Raw genomic sequence first — 19733 nt, 5'->3', positions numbered from 1 at the left:
ACTTTCTCTCAGGCTCCACTCTATCCGGGGAGACAGCCAGCTTTGGCGACGCCGGATTCTGGTCGAGGGTGAGGATGGCCACCAAAAGGCAAGCTGTGCATCTGGGGGTGCGTTGGGCCTGGAGAGGAGGTGAGCTACTGGTCGAGTGTAGAGGACAAAGAAACCGACCAGTGGCCACCGACTCGAACTCCAGGTCCCAACTCATCCAACGTCTCAGGTGCGCAGCTCAGGATGAGTTCCTGACCATCCTCATAAATAAACCCGACCAGGGGAAGGTGGCGAAGCTCTCCACGCTAACCCCAGTCAGCAACGCGTTCATACGCGACGGTAGCTTTACCAGGTTTGCTGACTGGCGGTTTATCCACAGAGCCCGACTGGGAGTCCTCCCACTCAACGGAGCGATCCGATGGGGCAGCGGCGACAAGCGCTGCCGGGTCTGTGGATATCAGCTGGAGAGCGTTCCACACGTGTTGTGCCACTGCATGCACCACTCAAACGCAATGCAGCAGAGGCACAACGCGGTGATGGATCGCCTCGCCAAGGCTGGCTCACGGCTGGGGACCCCCAGGGTGAACTGCCGCGTGGAAGGGGTCGCCGAGGACATGGCGGCCCTCAGGCCGGACCTGGTATGGCGCGACGAACGGAGCAGAAAAATCGTCATAGTTGACGTGACTGTTCCGTTCGAGAACGGGGCTGAAGCGTTTGATAACGCGAGGGGCGAGAAAGAAGAAAAATACCGCCCCCTAGCTGAAGCCCTGCGCGCCATGGGATACCAGGTAAAACTGGAGGCATTCATTGTCGGAGCCTTGGGCTCGTGGGACCCTAAAAACGAAAGGGTCCTTAAGACTTTGGGTGTCTCCAGGTTTTATGCTGGCCTGATGCGCAGACTGATGGTGGCCGACACCATCAGGTGGTCCCGGGACATTTATGTGGAGCATGTATCCGGGATCAGGCAGTTCACCCTGCCAAGTGGAGCTCCTTCCAACTAAAAAATTTAAATGCCTTAAAAAGGAATAAATAAATTAAAATTTAAAAAAAAAAATGAGGAACAAATAAACACAAATTTGATAGATTTTTATAATTTAAAAAAAAAAAAAAAAAAAATTGAAACAAAATTATTGTTGAACAAAAACAAAAAAAAAAAAAAAAAATAATAATAAAAACACAATAACACTCACTTGGCCTGCCCCAGAGGCAGGTAAACATTTACTGGCCATATGGCTTTTTTTTTTAAATCTGTTCTTATCAGCTTAACATCTGATAGTTCCTCCATTGGAGGACAACAAATGTTAAACTGATTTTTGGGATCAGACGGAGTGCTAGGGGCTTGCTCCACCTCTGTTGCGGGTTGCCCCGGTATTGCAGTACCGCCGGGATTTCGGCCCAACTGAATAATAAATCTGAAAAAAATATTAAGATTGCTAAAACTGATCTAGTTCCAAAATTAGTTTGTTAAAGAAACTAAAATTATGTATACTAGATTTGTTCAAAAGTATGTAACAGGCAGAATGAAGCGTTTCCGACCATATAAAGTATATACTTTCTAGAACAGGATCAATAGCGGAGTCAATCTGGTCTTCTACCTGTTACATACTTTTCCTTACACGACGCAGTAGTTAAATTTTCTAAACATGATCTATAAGCGGTACTGAACTTTCGTTATCGTAAAATAAACACATGGCAACTCCAACAAGCCAAATTTCAAAATGGGTCGCAATTTTAAAAATTCGACGTTGAAACTACCTCTGGCTTTATTTCTTGGTTAACGCTGGCGAATAGGACAACCGAAAGAATTGTATGAGCGCGAAGAAGCCGAAAGAGTTCGGAAAGTTAAAAATAATTCCGGACTCAGTGATCTGCCAAAACGCCATAGTGATACATTAAAAATTAATAGTTTTCATACTAAGTGTTAAATATTATATTATTATTCTCTAAATTAAATATTTTTTTTAATTATATAGATGGCAAAACAGAAAACGAAACTAAATATTACATTTTTTCGGTTATATATAATTTTGCTTGTAATTTAAAATACAACAACAGAGAACGCTATAGTCGAGTTTCCCGACTATCTGATACCTGTTACTCAGTTTTTTGCAAAGCGAAAGAAATTTACAAGTCTAAATAAAAATAAAATATATCAAATAAATAACAAAAACGTAAAAAAGTATCAAAGTATTTTTCAAAAGTGTGGGCGTGTCAGTTTTGGGCGGTTTGTGGGCGTGACAGTTTTGAGCGGTTTGTGGGCGTGGCAAAATGGGTTAACGAACTTGTCTCTGGAGTGTACATGCTGAATCTCATCTTTTTAGCTTTCATAGTTCCTAATATCTCGACGTTCATACGGACACGGACACGGGCAGATTGACTCGGCTATTGATCCTGATCAAGAATATATATACTTTATTTGGTCGGAAACGCTGTATGATCCACTGTAATGCGTATTTTGTCCTTTTTTTATCACTATGTTTGTGATTAGATTAACAAATTTTAATTAAAAGCTTTTGTGCCTACAAATCTTTCTTTAATATTTCCCAGAAATAGTAACTTTAACAACACCACCTTAAATAATATGAGGTAACACTTTAAAAGGTTATTGCATTAATCTTAACAATGCTAAATCACTATGGGTGGAAATCTACGTAGTGACGATGGTATTCATCGAGAGGTAGTTCGCAAACAGACAAAGTCGTAATATTGATTGATGCTCTTTACAAATGCAGAATTTTCAGGAAATGATTGTTGAGATATGAGGGCGAAAGTGGGAAAATAAGCATATAAAAAGTGAATCTATTTGGGCGATGGAACAAAATGTAACGCCATTAACCGACATAAGTTAGGGTAATGTGCTACGGCATACAGAAATAGAAACTTGGAAGTTAAAGTAAATTGTATGTTTTTTAACGTTTCGGATCTCGATATTCTTAAAGATGGCCCCAATGATTTTGATTATCACTTTAGTCATTCTCCCTTGAGATTACGAAACTTTTTCCCTATAACACATATCAGTGAAATCTTTGAAGTTATTTTCATCATGTACATATGAGCACATACATACAGACATACATATATGCACATTGGAATATTTTACACCAAATATGAGGGTTAGTTCAGTAAAGCACAATTAGAATGCACAATTAGTATTTAAACAAATTTTTAAAGTATATATATATTTCAAGATTGCTTGCCCAGTTGATCTGTCTAGATCTCGAGAACTATAAGGGCTTAAAGGCTCAGATTCTAAAGACGCCTACGCTGTGCAAGTCAGTTTCAGAATGTTGGCACAAATGATCGATTTAAGTTTCCAAATTACTTGACAACGCGACGAAGGCTAAACAATTTTCGATAGACAAAAACAAGGTTTTATTGCCTCCGCCCAAAAAGAATTGTAGCAAAGGAATATGCAAGACAAAGGACACTTTTGCTATGTCATCAGGAAACTATCCTATCATTGGCACTTGCATTTAAGCGGGCGAGATTGTTTTTGGCGTCAAGTATGCAGCCATTCGCTCAAAAAGGGGACTGTGCATTTCTCACAAATGTTAAAATTAATTATTCAATTGGGCCGAAATCCCGGCGGTACTGCAATACCGGGGCAACCCGCGACAGAGGTGGAGCAAGCCCCTAGCACTCCGTCTGATCCCAAAAATCAGTTTAACATTTGTTGTCCTCCAATGGAGGAACTATCAGATGTTAAGCTGATAAGAACAGATACTACACTTGATCTTAGCCAAAAGGCCGAGAAGCGATAACTAATCAGTCCTAAAACGAAGGAGTTCTTGCAAATGCAGCTAAAACCCGTTAGGAATTACTATATTTGCAGGGTCCAGAATCCAAAATCGTTATTGCATATTTTAGGGGAGGATATTCTCACGTCACAAAAGTCCTTGGGCAATCCTGTAAGATCAGATGCAGGTATAAATATACAATTGTATGTAAGTAGTATGTATGCAGAGTAAAAGGACACCAACCTTCCCGCTGGTAAATTATCCTAATCCTAATTATCCAGATAACAAATACCTACTACATATAGGAACTATAAATTCCTATATAAATATATATAGTTCGCATTCCTATACCTGTTACATAAGTTTTAACGAACCTGAGGCACTCATTAACTATAAACGTATGTATTTATACTGTGTAGTTGTCAAAGTTACGGCAGCTATCTTGAAGTGAGTTTGCTATTCCTACCCAAAGGACTCTTACAATTCCCAAGTATTTCTGGCCAATACTGATCCTAGAGACATAATGTTGCTGATGTAAGGTCACTCTGGTTTCTCTTCAATTGTCGAATAAATCTTTCGCCTTTTACTAAAGATTTCCGTGGAGAGGGACACTCTAATGAGTCTAAACTCAATTTTTATTAAGGCCTGACAGCTTTTGTCATCGGGCCACTTGATAATATATTTTACTTAGACTGTCCTTCGCACAGTCGTCAATACTATATAAAACCAGCATATCTAAAATCTGCTGTGGTTTCATTATCTAAGAGAGTGATATACTAATCACAAGGAGTTCAAAAATGCTAAGCTAAGTGCTTTTGTAGAAGTTTAGTTTAAACCAATAAGTGAACAGCAGGACAGTGGATTGCCAGAAACCATTGCATTTCCATAATAGAAGTGGGAAATATTCCTTTTATTCGTGGCATTATAAATCAAGACAAGATTTTGAAATAAAGCTGGCAACTTTTTTACCCAAAGCAAAAAGGACTATAAAGTCAAGTCCTGGCTGCTTTACAACGGCCCAAAAGTATTGCAATTGCATTCCTAGTCCAATTGAGAACTGGATGGCTTCGTTCACAAAACTCCAATATCGTGGATATCTAATCTGCATACAAAAAAAAAATATTAAAAATATGGCAAATCGCCATAATGATACCTTAACAAGAGAGAACGCAATAGTCGAGTTCCCCGACTATCTGATACCCGTTACTCAGCTAGTGTAAGTGCGAAGGACAGTTTTTGGCGGATTGTGGGCGTTAGAGTGGGCGTGGCCAAAAGTTTTTTGGCAAATAGATAGAAATTTACAAGACTAATACAAAAATGAAAAAATATCAAAACATTTTTCAAAAGTGTGGGCGTGGCAGCTTTGGGCGGTTTGTGGGCGTTAGAGTGGGCGTGGCCAAAAGTTTTTTGGCAAATAGATAGAAATTTACAAGACTAATACAAAAATGAAAAAATATCAAAACATTTTTCAAAAGTGTGGGCGTGGCAGCTTTGGGCGGTTTGTGGGCGTTAGAGTGGGCGTGGCCAAAAGTTTTTTAGCAAATAGATAGAAATTTACAAGACTAATACAAATATGAAAAAATATCGAAACATTTTTCAAAAGTGTGGGCGTGGCAGCTTTGGGCGGTTTGTGGGCGTTAGAGTGGGCGTGGCAAAAAGTTTTTTTGCAAATCGATAGAAATTTACAAGACCAATACAAAAATGAAAAAATATTAAAACATTTTTCAAAAATGTGGGCGTGGCAGTTTTGGGCGGTTTGTGGGCGTTAGAGTGGGCGTGGCAACCTGAATCGACAAACTTGCGCTGCGTCTATGTCCCTGGAGTCTGTATACTTGATCTCAACTTTCTAGCTTTTGTAGTTCCTGAGATCTCGACGTTCATACGGACGGACAGACGGACAGACGGACGGACAGACGGACATGGCCAGATCGACTCGGCTACTGATCCTGATCAAGAATATATATACTTTATATGGTCGGAAACGCTTCCTTCTGCCTGTTACATACTTTTCAACGAATCTAGTATACCCTTTTACTCTACGAGTAACGGGTATAAAAACTAATGGTTTTCATACTAAGTATTAATGATATTATTATTCTCTAAATGAATAATTTTTTGTAGTTATATACATAGATGTCAAAACAGAAAACGAAACCAAATACTAAAAAGTTTTCGTTTATGTATAATTTATAATTGATAAGACTAATAAAAAAATATAATTTTTTAACCACTAAATCACTATGGGTGGAAATCTACGTAGTGACGATGATATTCATCCAGAGCTAGTTCGCGAAGGGACAAAGTCGCAAAATTGATTTATGCTCTTTACAAATGCATAATTTTCAGAAATGGATTGTGGAGATATGAGGGCAAAATTGGGAAAATAAGCATATTAAAAAGTGAATCGATTTGGGGCGATGGAACAAAATGTAACAAATGGAACAAAATAAGTTAGGGTAATAAGCAACGGCATACAGAATTAGAAACTTGGAAGTTAAAGTAAATTGTATGTTTTTTTCGGATTTCGATATTCTTAAAGATGGTCCCTTGAGATTACGAAACATGTACATATGAGCACATCCATACATACATATATGCACACTGGAATTTTACACCAAATATGTGGATTAGTTCAGTAAAGCACAATGAGAATGTTTTGGTAAGTGTTTAAAAAAATGTTTAAAGTATATATTATAATTCAAGATTGCTTGCCGAGTCGATCTGTCATATCTCGAGAACTATAAGGGCTGAAAGGCTCAGATTCTAGAGACGCCTACGCTGTGCAAGTCTGTTTCAGAATGTTGGCACGTCCACTCTACCGCCCACAAACGCGAAGAGGTGGCAACAAATGATCAATTTAAGTTTCCAAATCACTTGACAACGCGACACCTAGGGTAGACAATTTTCAATAGACAAATACAAGATTTTATTGCCTCCGCCCAAAAAGAATTGTAGCAAACGAATTGCAAGGCAAAACTATCCTACCATTCGAATTTGCATTTAAGCGGGCAAGACTGTTTTTGGCGTCAAGTATGCGGCCATTCGCTCAAAAAGGGAGCTGTGCATTTTTCACAAATGTTAAAATTAATTATTCAGTTGGGCCGAAATCCCGGCGGTACTGCAATACCGGGGCAACCCGCGACAGAGGTGGAGCAAGCCCCTAGCACTCCGTCTGATCCCAAAAATCAGTTTAACATTTGTTGTCCTCCAATGGAGGAACTATCAGATGTTAAGCTGATAAGAACAGATACTACACTTGATCTTAGCCAAAAGGCCGAGAAGCGATAAGTACTCAACCCTAAAACGAAGGACTTCCTGCATATGCAGCTAAAACTAGTTGGAAATTACTGCGTTAGGACCCGAAAAAATCTACAATTACTACTGCATACTTTTGGGACTCATTTCTCTCTTTGTCAATTAACATCCATATATTGCAAAGATCATTATTTATGCAATAATACATAATTGCCAAAGCTGTTCGAATATTAGAGTAATACGAGTGGGCTTACACCTTTTCTATGAATTTCGACAGATCAGTTTTGTGGTTAACTATCGTTAATAAAGTCAACACTGATAAAGTGTTCGATAAAGAAATATACGAGTAAACAAAACAGCATTACGAATTTTAATCTATAAATAAGCATGACTAAACTGTTGAATGATCCGAGTGCGTTTATGGGAAAATATTATACTGTAAACATTATTAAAATGAATATAAATAAAATGATACATATATGAATAAATTAATTAATTTTGAAGCCCTACCGGATAGAGATTTTTCGCAAACACTCCCTTAACATTTTTATTTCACTTAGGTAACACACCATAAATGTAGCAGAGTTTACATATATTTCGTGCGTTTAAAATTCCCAAGTTGTTCTGGACAATATCGAGTCTAGAGGCACACTATTCCGTAGTTTTAAGTCACTCTGGTTTCTCTTCAATTGTCGAATAAATCTTTCGCCTTTTACTAAAGATTTCCGTGGAGAGGAACACTCTAATGAGTCTAAACTCAATTTTTGTTAGTGCCTAACTATTGATTTAGCCGGGCCATTGATTAATAAATACTAAAATGATGAACAGAAGTTCGGAGGTTGGACATTATTAGGTATGTGGTCTACCATTCCACTTGCCTATCCCATAAATTTTAATTGAATTATTTTATCTCTTTCTTGGTTCCCGAGGCTTAAGTATTCTGGGAAAGCATCTTCATCAATGAGGGATTGCTTTGCATAAATAACGCATAAATTGAAAAGATCCAAGAAAAGTCCGGCTATCCCAATCTGTGCTACATGTTTGGCATTGACAAAAAGTAGGCTAAGCGTAAAAAATGAAATATGTTTGGGGTCATGGGTCGCTCTGGAATTACATCTGCCTAGTTCATAAAAAGGAAACAAGCCAGACGTTAGTCTCTAGAGTTAAACCGACGTTACGCATCGGAAAATCTGAACTTTGTGAGGGGTCGTTCCTTTTTTTGTATTTATGTGTGTGTCTAAATTGGCTTTATGCCCCAAGAGGAACCAAAGCTCAGTTAAAGTTTTTCGAAAGCCAAAACTAGCAAAGTTGTAAATTTACATAGAAGTTAAAGGTTTCAGTTTATCTGGTTTGCTCATCCTGTCGAACTTGAACTATAAAAACCACAAAAATCCAGTCGAAGGAAAAGTTTTCAGTCGCATAAACATAAATTGCGATAGTAATTTTCGGTCAGGAACATTTTGGGAGTTTTTCCCGCATTTACACACGACCAGTCAAATTTGCATGCACAGCATACAAGATGGTTACTGTAATTTAGCTGGGGAGTAGGCTAAATGAGATTTACTGTTATGTTTAATTTGTCTAATGCCCATGAACCCTTTTTGAGGATGAGTGTGATTCGAATGGCTTAAATTAATGGTAAGACAAAATAGCTTTACACGATATTTGCCATGTCTGTGGGTATCATAGCCTCTTTAAGCATGCACAGGAATCTTGGTTATTTGGTCATTTTACGATTATGGACCATTAAGATTTGAGTTAAGTATCCTTTCATTAACTCATTAATGATGCTGAGCTCAGCTCCGTTTTTCAAGTAGGCTCTAAAACCAACTAAAGACTAATATTCGAATGTATTTTTAATGGCCCTCTCGGGCTCCCAAAAATTGCCGTAGTGGACGGTATTTCACGTCCCCATGGCGGGGTATTGGTTAAAGTTTTCAACTAGCAATAATCGCACCTCAGTAGAACTTCATTGGTTACGATATCGCCTCTGCGCAAAGATAACTTTCAACCCCAAATCAGTCCTTATTCCACTCAAAGGAAGCCAGAACTATTTGGGAATTATAAGTGAGCTAAGGATTAACTTGGGCACGTTAAAATGTTGCATACTTTCCATGCAGTTCATACCTTAATGGTAGTTGCTACCTGGTTTTTAAAAGAGGGAAAATGCATTTTAGGGGTGAGTTTCGGCTAAAGTACGGAACGATGTTCCATATTATTAACACGATATAAGAAACTGTTGTAGATGTTTTGGTGAAGACATTAAAGCAGGATCTTTTATCTAAATGAAGGAATATTACATTCTTCTTTATTTTTCATTAATGTTTTCAAGATACCTTAAAATGCCCATTAAATGACTATATCTCCTCATTGTTCATGTGTACACAACATAATGTACAATTTACCAAATCTGCACCGCCTTAAATTTTCCCATTGCCCGAAATCATTGCAAAATTCGTTTATTTAAATTTCCATTTCTTCTGCTTCTTAGCGTCCCATTCGAAATACAATTAATGAAAAATTCAGAGCCTAGAGTCGCAAGGACTCTGAGGAGGGAGATGAACGGGGCACAAGGTTCCTTGAGGTCATGTTCGCCTACTCTAAAATGCTAAATAGCCACTTTTGCGGCCGGGCACGACAAACTTTGTGTTTTTTCTTAGCCCTAGACTTCTATCGTTCTTCGCTCCTCCACGCCTGTGTCATAAAAAATTGAACAAGCTTGCCTAGGGAAGCCAAGTGTGGATGGATGTGGATGGACGTGGATGGGTGGTGCCCCGTGGGGTGGCAGAGACAGCGCCGACAATACCGGAAATCCGTTTCATGACAAATGCGTCACATTGTCCTGGCGTCCTGGCTGAGTGTTAAGAGAAGTTGCCACCCTCCCCTCTGTCTGCTCTCCTTTACGATCCGCTCCTGCCGGCAGTGAAATTCCTTCAATGGCAGCACGTGACTTGGCCAATAAGAGCGCACAACAAATGCGGCTAAGAGAACGTCGACATTGACATTGGGGAGAGCAAAACATGTCGATGGCGCAGGCGCAGGTGCCGCTCTCGAAGGACTCGCAGCATTTCCATCTACGTGCCGGCATAGCTTTGGCATTTTAATGAGAAATCCATATTTATGTTGTTTGTTTTGCCAAAAAAAAGTGGCAAAAAAGCCAACCTCCAAGCGGGCAGCATATGCGGCGAAAAGTGAAATTTCTTTCGTGGGAGGGCGTGCTAAGGCATTTCTGTAATCATTTTTAATGGGCCGCGGCGTCTGCGGGTATATAGAGCGGCATATGGTCGCTATTTCCGTCAGTATCGCAGACTGTTCAGATACCCGACCATTAGTCGAAACCAGAAAACAGTTAATGGTATTTCGGCGGAAAAGAATGACAATTGCGAGCAGAGACCAGTTTTCTAAAATCTATTATAGTCTTTTAAGGTAACAACAACTCCGAATATGTATTGCTTTAAAATTAAAAGACAATATTCTTTACATTAAATTTAAGCGAAATTGCACATTTTGCTTACCTGTAGTTAAATATATTGGAAACCGTTAAATATATTGGAAATGAACACGAATAATTTATTACCTAAAACTTGTAACAAAAGTTATACTGTGATAAGTGATAAGTGATACTTCAAAGGACAAAGGACAACAAAAATGTTAAAATAATTCTGCATCTTAGTAGATGTAAGTAGTAATATCCCGCGTTCCTGTACTATCTGAATCCAGCTAGCACTGACTTTCTCATGGAAGGAATCACCCATCCATTCGTGTGATCCCACATGACGAGACATTTTAACTAAACCACGTTCGCGACTTGTCACAATGGAGCCATAACGTTATCATTCCAGCGCAAGAGCCATAAAAATAGCGGCTTAAATAGTAACAGCCAGGAAACACGTCCGAAATGAAAAGAGGGATGCAATTCCCGGGGAAAAGTCCACTTCACACATTTTGCTCTAGCGCTCCTTTTCATCTAACTTTAATGCTAGAAGAGCAGCTCTAGCGAAACAAAAAAAGTTATGTTTTTATTGTGCAAATAAAAGCGCGCGGAAACTACTTAATCAAGTTTCAGAGACGAAGACCGCCCTTCGCCCTTCACCCTCTCCGGCTTATGTCCATCTCGTTTTTGCCCGGCACCGAAGGAATCCGGAAGAGAAGGGTTCTCCATGAGGGAAAACAAAACAAACCCAACTGAGGAATAAAAAGCAACAGCAGCCTGCACAGACTTTCCCGACGTTATTTTTTGCACTTTGCTTCAAAGTGCGGGAAAATTCGAGGAAAGTGGTCGCGGGAAGAGCCGAAGCTGAGACAACATGCAAACCAAAACAAATGGGATCTGAAGAGTAACACTTCTGTATTGTGTCGAATAATAGATACTCTTTAATGTATGGGACAACATTTTAGGATTGGTATTGTTATAATGTAATGGCCTATTTTGAGGTTACATCATAGACCTTAGCATATATGGAATATTTTAGAGATTAAAAGGTTTAATTTAAACTAGGTGTGAGCATTTTCTAAGATAGTAAGATACCAAACAAAAATCTGCATAATGCAATAATTATCTTTAGCAAAAAAGTATATTCAAATAAAAATAAATATTGCAATGATATCTTTACTTTCCCAGGCAAGTCGCTTCTTGATTCCCTCAAGAACACTTTCCATTAAGCTATTTCTTTCCTTAATTGCTCAATCTACCCGAATTCCTGGAGCAACCCTTTGGTAATAGCGCAACTACCCCCTTTATCCCGTTTTCCCCGCCGACAGAGTATAACAATTTGCCGAAGGAATGTTTCCCAGCGAGTTGAGTTCAAAATTTATGACAGCAATTAGCGGGACAGTAGGCGTGTCTTGGGAGTAGCTCCCAGGCTGGCATTGTCCAAAAAAACACGAAAACTCTTCAATTAATTTGTTGAGCTCTGCTCAAACAAACAGCAAAGCGACGGAGAACATCAATCCAGTCGAGGAGCAAGTCAAACGCAAGGTCTCCATTTGGACGACGTCCTGGCCCCCAGATCCCGCTATCCTGGGTGTGAAAAATCACCAGGATAAGATAGAACCCGGTGTACGCCCACAAATTTGGTCACGTGCCAGACTCCTAGGGTCGTAAATTGTTCGTTTCATTTTTAATTATCGCACTTAAGTTGTATTTTTTAATGCCAGCCAGCAGGCGATTCGACTTAAATGGCAAAGAAATTGAAGGGCCACAAGGAGCTAAGCTTACCTGAATCGTTTCCGTGGCGGAATACTTTCGATTGTAGTCGACGTGATGGAGGTTCGGCATGTTTGCTCACAGTTCTCTGATAATGACTATGGATAGAGCTACTTAACACGTGTCCCTGGGCTGGTGGGTGGCACTTCCGGTTCCCGTTCCCAATCAAGATATGCCAGTTTATGAGGCATTTGTGTTAATTTCTGTTGTCGTTCCACTTTTTTGCCTTTTCCCCGTGCTTTCCTCTTCTGTAAAACGAGAGAGTGTGCAAAGTTTGTAAGTTGAAGTTGGAAAAGTGTAAATTACTTCGAGCAATCTGCAGACTTCTTCATGTTTCCCCTCATGATCCCCCTTGGGCATTTGTTTACTCATGTCGATATTGTTAATACGCCACGTGTTCCACAGCGGGATGCGTGTAAGTCAGGGATACATGCTAACGTATATTCGGGGTGGTCCATGGACGTTTGGGCTTACGGATTTATTGCCAAGTTTACGCTACGTGCTTTGACTAAATTTATAAGCCGAGAACGCACAAAGAATCGAGCAATGGCCCACAGGCACTGGCAGAAACAAATAAGCACGCACACACAAATATGTACTTTGAAAAGACATTCGAATATACAGCTGTTTCCAAGCATTTAGGAGCGGGTACAAAGCTAGGTGATGGTAAGTTTTGTTTTCAGTGTATTCTATAGCCAACTAACTAACTACACTTGCTTACACATTGTAGGCTATATGCAAACTTTTATATATTAGTAGATGTTTGATAAATATATAAAGATGTTGTTAAATACGATTTAAAGTACAGGAATAAAAATGTGTAAAAGGTTTACAAATTATGAAGCAATATTATTTCATTACTAAAAATAAATTGGTTTTCCTTATAATTCCATGTCATCTGCTGTCTGCAAATGTATTTAAATATTTCAAAATTGTAGCTCTCAGCTATATGCACACTGTACTTACGATATATACATAGACATATATCCAATGATTGCTAAAAGCAAACTTTTCGCTAAGCTGTACAAAACCCCTCAACCTCTTGTGGATAGATACTTCAACTGCTTAAGTACTCGTCATCATGGCTAAGACGCTTCAAAAAACCATCTAATAATTAGAGTGTAACCAATCGATATGCTTAGTAAAACTGTTGCCTTTAAGGACCAGCATCGTAGCTACAGGGAAAATTGACTTTTGTAGCCGTCATAACTGTTGACATACAAAATAAGGTCGATAAACAAAATAATATCCATGGTGAAGGACCGAAAGCCGTGCTGTAATTTTTTAATGCCCATTAAGTTTTATGCGTAGACAGGCCAAAATTTACGTGGAAACGAGCTATGAGACTTCGATTTCTATAACCTCATAAAACTTGAAGACTCGAAGAAAATTCGTTGACGGCCGCATGAATTACGAATTAGGTTAGGCAATACGCATTAAGAAGTTTAGCTAATTTGGTAAATAGTAAATGAATTACCTTAACTTTAGTACCATTTTAATTTTAATGTGACATTAAATAGTGTTAGAAATAAAATTCCTTTCAGAGGGAAAAATTTAATTTTTATGAGGTAAAAAGACATTTTTATTATATATATTTCCATTAAACAAAGTTCATATCAAGTGCCAACCAGCAATAACAATAAATCATGATTCCCTTGGCAGTGCTTTCAAATTAATGATGCACTTTGTGGGCTGAACCCGGGAACGCGACAACTTTAATCGAAGAGTGTGGAGCGGCTTGGTGGTCTCAGTCATTTCACTAATTAAGCCCAAAACAACATCTATGTTTGCCTTCCAGTGGGGGTCAATTTGGCCAGGATGTGGAGCTGAAACTCGCCCAAAACAGGATGCATGACCAAAATTTATTAGCTGCTTATGGATTAGAAATGTGTAGTGTATGTGGGAGTGTGAATGCTTGTGGGTTGTACGCAAATGTGTTGAGAACATGCTAATCGAGGAACACCCGGATGGCCAGGAGCAACAGGAAGCCAGTCCCTCAAAGTCAAGCAGTGCAGGCCAAATTAAATTGTTTAATAATTGAGTTAGTCGAGGAAATTCCCCAAAGCGGCCCAGGGCACTTAAAGCCGTGGCATCGGTTTGGTGCAAATAACTTGGCCATACATCAATCGATTTACAACTGATTTAAGGCTCCACTGAAGGAGAGAGAGGTCCTGTCCCGTGTCCTGTGTTGTGTTGGCTAACAAAAAACAGCTTGAGTGCCAGGGAGCCAGTAAGCAGTCATAAATTATGCAGCGACACAGTCAAAGGACAACAGCCCAGGACATGGCCCCCGACGGCAGGGATATGCAGTTGCATAGTCAAGCAGTTGTGTCCTGTTTCTAGGACCCCGCCCCATCACGGTCTATTAACTCCTCTGGCAGAGCTGGAGAACTGAACTCAAAATGGCTGAGCAGTTAATAGGAACAACTTGTGCGGGAAGCCGGAGGAGCATCAGACTTACAGTGCAGCAGTTGCAAATTATGACAAAGTAGTGAAAAAGAGCCGGAATGGCAGGAAAAGTTCAACGGGTTGAATGTGCCCCGTGGCGCGGCAAAGGAGGCCCCAGAGAGGCTCTAACTTCTGGAGCAATACAACCTACAAGGGGCACCACATAGTTTCAATTAGAAACGGCGGCTGGCACGTCAATGCCGTATGGAAATTGCAGCTGGAAGTCGGCTGAATAGGAACAAAGTAAATACATTTGAATTACACTGTGCTTTTCCTCTACTTTCATAACATTATTATATTTAATTTCCCGTCAATAAAATCGCATTTAAATAATTGAATGTGACAAAATGGAGAAAATATATGCCCAGTACAGAGAACAGTACATCCTATTTTAAAAACATAAGCCTTTCAAACCAACGCTTTTTAGGCTAATCCTATTAAGGCCTATTTAAAACTCCATTACGCTGACAGAAAATATAATTATAATCAACGTTTGTGCATAATTTTGTCTAATCGGATTACCACATTTGAAAGTGTTCAAAATATTTAAGCTCCTAATTGTTTGTTAAATAAATTATAATACAGGGATGAAGAAGAAAAACAAGAGAGAACGCTATTGTCGAGTTCCCCGACTATCTGATACCCGTTACTCAGCTAGTGTAAGTGCGAAGGACAGTTTTTGGCGGTTTGTGGGCGTTAGAGTGGGCGTGGCCAAAAGTTTTTTGGCAAATAGATAGAAATTTACAAGACTAATACAAAAATGAAAAAATATCAAAACATTTTTCAAAAGTGTGGGCGTGGCAGCTTTGGGCGGTTTGTGGGCGTTAGAGTGGGCGTGGCAAAAAGTTTTTTTGCAAATCGATAGAAATTTACAAGACCAATACAAAAATGAAAAAATATTAAAACATTTTTCAAAAATGTGGGCGTGGCAGTTTTGGGCGGTTTGTGGGCGTTAGAGTGGGCGTGGCAACCTGAATCGACAAACTTGCGCTGCGTCTATGTCCCTGGAGTCTGTATACTTAATCTCAACTTTCTAGCTTTTGTAGTTCCTGAGATCTCGACGTTCATACGGACAGACGGACAGACAGACGGACGGACAGACGGACATGGCCAGATCGACTCGGCTACTGATCCTGATCAAGAATATATATACTTTATATGGTCGGAAACGCTTCCTTCTGCCTGTTACATACTTTTCAACGAATCTAGTATACCCTTTTACTCTACGAGTAACGGGTATAACTACCAAGCTTACTATTTGTCACCCTTAACTTCAAATTTCGGAACAGCACATTTCCATTATCTTCCTTGGCCACATTTGGTACTTCAACAAGTTACAAACTTAACATCCCAGTCACAATGACAGTACACAACTGCGTTGCCCTGGAAAACTAAATAAAGGAGTAAAAGCAGGCACCAGTTGTAACTGGAGAAAGCCCAACAGGTTGAGGAAAAGCAGACACCGATGTTAATTACACAATGTCCCCGCAGTTATGACAATTCGCGCTGCTACATCCACTATCCTTTATCATCGTTGTTCAGGGACACTAACTTCGTCCTTCCGCAGACGGAAAATTTGACAAACGTGCAAGGAAAGCAACACAAATGGAAGAACCTAATGAAGAACTGTTTGCTTTGCGGTTTAATTAGATTTAAAAATACTTTCAGGCACAGACGCCGCCAAGAAAAAACTTTCTGACAAAGTTCAGATCATTTGTCAGCCACAGTTATTTCCGCAAGTATAGCAAAAAAAAATGAACTCAACCGAAATTCTTCGCTTTTGAAAATTCGAACAAAAATCAATAATTGAGAGGGCGGCCAAACAAAACCAAAAATACAAACCCGACGAACAAGTCGAAGTGAAATGCGGCCGTAAGAACAATAAAAATTGATGGTTATCCCTAAAAGAAGTGAAACAATCAGCAATAAAAACAAAATATAAAAAGCGAGGAATGCCGACGTTTCACATACCCTAAGAAAAAAATCAAGATAAGCTGAAAATCCTTTGTTTATAAGTTTAAATAGTTCTATTATGTTAAGTTATTTTATAACATATGAGAACAAAACATATTTTTTGTCAAAAGTAAAGAACTAGTATGGGACACAAAACATTCTCAGATAATTGAAAAAAAAAGTTTACTAATAAAAGAACGGAAAATGAAAAGATAACACGAGTTCTCCCCTCCTCGAGTCATCGCACCCATCCTCCCCATTTTTGTGTTGGCAAGTAATTGTAGCTCTGCGTACTTTTAGGCCTCAGAAAGGCGTTCAAATACCGTACTTGGAGTAAAATGCGAGGGCGTTTAGTCTAATCCCGCAAGGACTTAGCACGGCTGTTAGGTGTATCAAGCTGCTACTCTGAAATATATGTAAGCCCGATGAAACTTGGGGTGGAGCCAAGGAGCCACGGAGCCAAGGAGCAAAATTGGTAGCGCGGCATTTAAACTTGCCAAAGACCGAAAAGGGCCATCTGCGATTTTTAATTCAAGAGTTAGGCAGCTCAAGAATCGTTTAAAACGAAGGTGTAATGCTCTTTTTGAGCAAAGTAAAGGTATACAAATTTAGGTGGACTTATTTAAAAGTCAATTCATATTGAAAATAAGTCAATATATGAGGGTACTATATCGTTTGTTAAAGTATTTCGAACTTGAAAGAAAGCTAAAACCTGCTTCTTTATACAACTAAATGGACCAGAGTGTCCAGAGAGTATCGAAACAGGTGTACAAATAGCGCCAATAATAAAGCAAGCATAACCATAAAAGTACAAAGGCCCCAAACTCGCATTTTGGGGTTCAAAATTCAAAAAAGGCCAAAACGAGCTAAAATTCAAATAGAAAAAAAAACACTGGAAATTGAAGTGCTGACGAACAAGGATGCAAGGATGCGAGTCCAATGTTACCCCACTTGTTTACGCTTGTAGTGCTTTGATTGAATTTTTTCCAGGGAGGAAAAGAGCAAATGGCAAGGAAAAGCAACAATCTGCCGGGCCAACAAAATTATAGAGGCTCTTTTGCTCTTCTGGAAAAAATAGTATCAAAAAGAACCGAATTGGGAGTGTGGCCATCCGCATCCCAGTTTGGCTGTTGTCCATCGGCAGGTGGACAAGTGGGCATATCTGCCCGCTCCTGCAAACGAGTCCTTTTTATAGGAATGTGCAGTGGGAAAAACCGGAATCAAAATGCGCGCAAAATGGAGGCCAAATGGGGTTACAGAAACACAAACGCTGCCAATTCCCATGAGGGCCACAGTATCAGGCTTTAAAACAGTGGGCCGAATCTGCAAATTATTCAAAAATTTCATTTTATTTCGGTTCATTTGAATCAAATTTATTGTTCCAAACAATCTGCTTCTCTTCATTGCTTTAGGTTTTAATAATTAAATAATTAATTGCGTTAACTGAATAATAATAATAATCTCCCATAACAAATCACGAAATGTTTTGCTTAATAAAAATAGATAGTTTAAACTATAATCAATAAATTAAATGTCGCAAAATGTGCTCCATTGTCCACTTACAGCCCTGGGGAAAACTAAGAGGAGGGGCACTCGCTTCAAATGACAGCGGTTGGAATTGAAGTTGGCACAATGTTGTTCGAGGGTGGATTTTAAAATGCAAACACACTCGATGCAGGAGCACGGGGGACAAGGGTAGCCACAGGCAGGGGGGTTGGTGAAGATACCGGTGAGTCGGCGACCCGTGGCATAGCCTTACATGCCACCAGTGCTGGAGTCCCAACACGTGTCCTGCCTTTTGGCCTGGGTTCTGGGCAGCTGCCAATGCCACGGATTGCCTCAATTTATGTTTATTCCGTTTTTAGCTCGAGTCGAAAATCAAAACGGCCAAGAAACCCAAAGAAAGCCCGAGGAACTTATCTCGAGGCAGTTAAATCAGGAGCGTTTTCCCATCGCGTGCCAATGAAAACAGGCTGGTGGGCTGGGAAAATCTGCGGGATGGGGCTAATAACCAGAGCTAAACAATGGCGGAAATAATTTTATTACACTTGGCATGCTATTTGCATTAGCAAGCTGACCATAAAAGTCGCCTGAGTAGCGGATGAACGCACTTTTTGTTTGGCTATCTGGCGGCCTTAATATTTATGTCACTCAAAGTGCTAATGAGAAAAGGTCAGGACTGTTTTCCTTTTCGCAGCCAAGCAGAAAATTGTGGTAAGCGAAAAGAAAGTCCAGAAATGTACTTCTTAAAGATCATACAATGACTTTAGTGGGCTTTGTACGCTTAAAATTGTGTTATCTTTACTAAAGTTCATAAAGGCTTTGGGTTTTCATTTTGGAATTTACTCTGTAATTTTGTATCACACATAAGTGTAATTTAAGGTTTGCTCTGTCTTTAAGGGATAACCAAAGTAAATATCGTCTACTCGTATATCTCGAATTTCAATTCTACTCATATTTTATTCAAGTACGGAAAGTGGAAAGACGTAGAAGCCAGACTAAGCAAAGTATTCTGTAAAATGAAAATGGATTTATGCGTCTTTTGATAACTAATTCCCTTTGGGCAGCTGTCAACAAGCAGATAAACTGCTAGGCAACCCAAAAAATATGGCGAATGTAGCCAAACTCTTGCTAAGCCGAGAGAAGGAAGCTACGAGCAGAGGGGTGGCCATAAAGGACTTTCGGCGATATTGCGTCAGGGAACTTTGACTCGTATTAGGTCGGCATTAAATGAAAATGAAAGAATTTTCGGCATTCCATCCTATGACATACACCCACTCCTTTCATTCTGTCACACTTAAACGCCTGTCAAATGTGTGCGAAAAAATGGGCGAAAACAATTTGAGGCAATCAGCTGGCAGAAGTACGTGACTCACTCTTTTCTAGACTTTGGCCAACCAGCTACACTTTCAAAAACTAGGCCCTCAATATATTAAATAATTTTCACAAAGTTATGTACAATCCGTAAGACATTTGATCTCCGAATGTAACGAGAGGATATAACTTTTCATACGTTTTTACAAGTGTATAGTTAGGGGTACAAAGAACTTGAGCAGTGCAAAATGCAAACATCTGCTGCCCAGTGACCCCACCCATGACCAAGTCGGAAAACTATGAAGATCTGGGGGACGCTGGTCGAGTGTCAA

At 39.6% G+C, this 19733-nt stretch overlaps 1 protein-coding gene and 6 non-coding genes across 8 annotated transcripts in view; 3 read left to right on the top strand and 4 right to left on the bottom strand.

The window, feature by feature from the left end:
• LOC6529772 (protein sickie) overlaps positions 1-19733 on the bottom strand; it is a 169403-nt gene that overhangs the window by 145716 nt on the left and 3954 nt on the right. For both annotated transcript variants that reach the window (XM_015196934.2, XM_015196940.2), the window contains exon 2: positions 12199-12434. In XM_015196934.2, coding sequence (XP_015052420.1) covers positions 12199-12258 — 60 coding nt within the window. In that variant the 5' untranslated portion in view covers positions 12259-12434. The remainder of the gene's footprint in view (positions 1-12198; positions 12435-19733) is intronic.
• Positions 1206-1392, top strand: LOC120321269. The gene has a single exon (XR_005560892.1). It is a non-coding gene; the product is annotated as a U2 spliceosomal RNA (small nuclear RNA).
• On the bottom strand, positions 3553-3747 carry LOC6529767. Its single transcript, XR_005560890.1, has one exon. It is a non-coding gene; the product is annotated as a U2 spliceosomal RNA (small nuclear RNA).
• LOC6529766 lies at positions 4266-4382 on the top strand. Its single transcript, XR_005560901.1, has one exon. It is a non-coding gene; the product is annotated as a U5 spliceosomal RNA (small nuclear RNA).
• LOC6529765 lies at positions 6817-7011 on the bottom strand. The gene has a single exon (XR_005560889.1). It is a non-coding gene; the product is annotated as a U2 spliceosomal RNA (small nuclear RNA).
• On the top strand, positions 7650-7773 carry LOC6529764. Its single transcript, XR_005560898.1, has one exon. It is a non-coding gene; the product is annotated as a U5 spliceosomal RNA (small nuclear RNA).
• Positions 8843-8982, bottom strand: LOC6529763. The gene has a single exon (XR_005560897.1). It is a non-coding gene; the product is annotated as a U4 spliceosomal RNA (small nuclear RNA).

The sequence above is a fragment of the Drosophila yakuba genome, chromosome 2R (assembly GCF_016746365.2).
Source record: "Drosophila yakuba strain Tai18E2 chromosome 2R, Prin_Dyak_Tai18E2_2.1, whole genome shotgun sequence".
Classification (NCBI taxonomy): Eukaryota; Metazoa; Arthropoda; class Insecta; order Diptera; family Drosophilidae; genus Drosophila; species Drosophila yakuba.
This window is presented reverse-complemented; position numbering and strand designations above follow the sequence as displayed.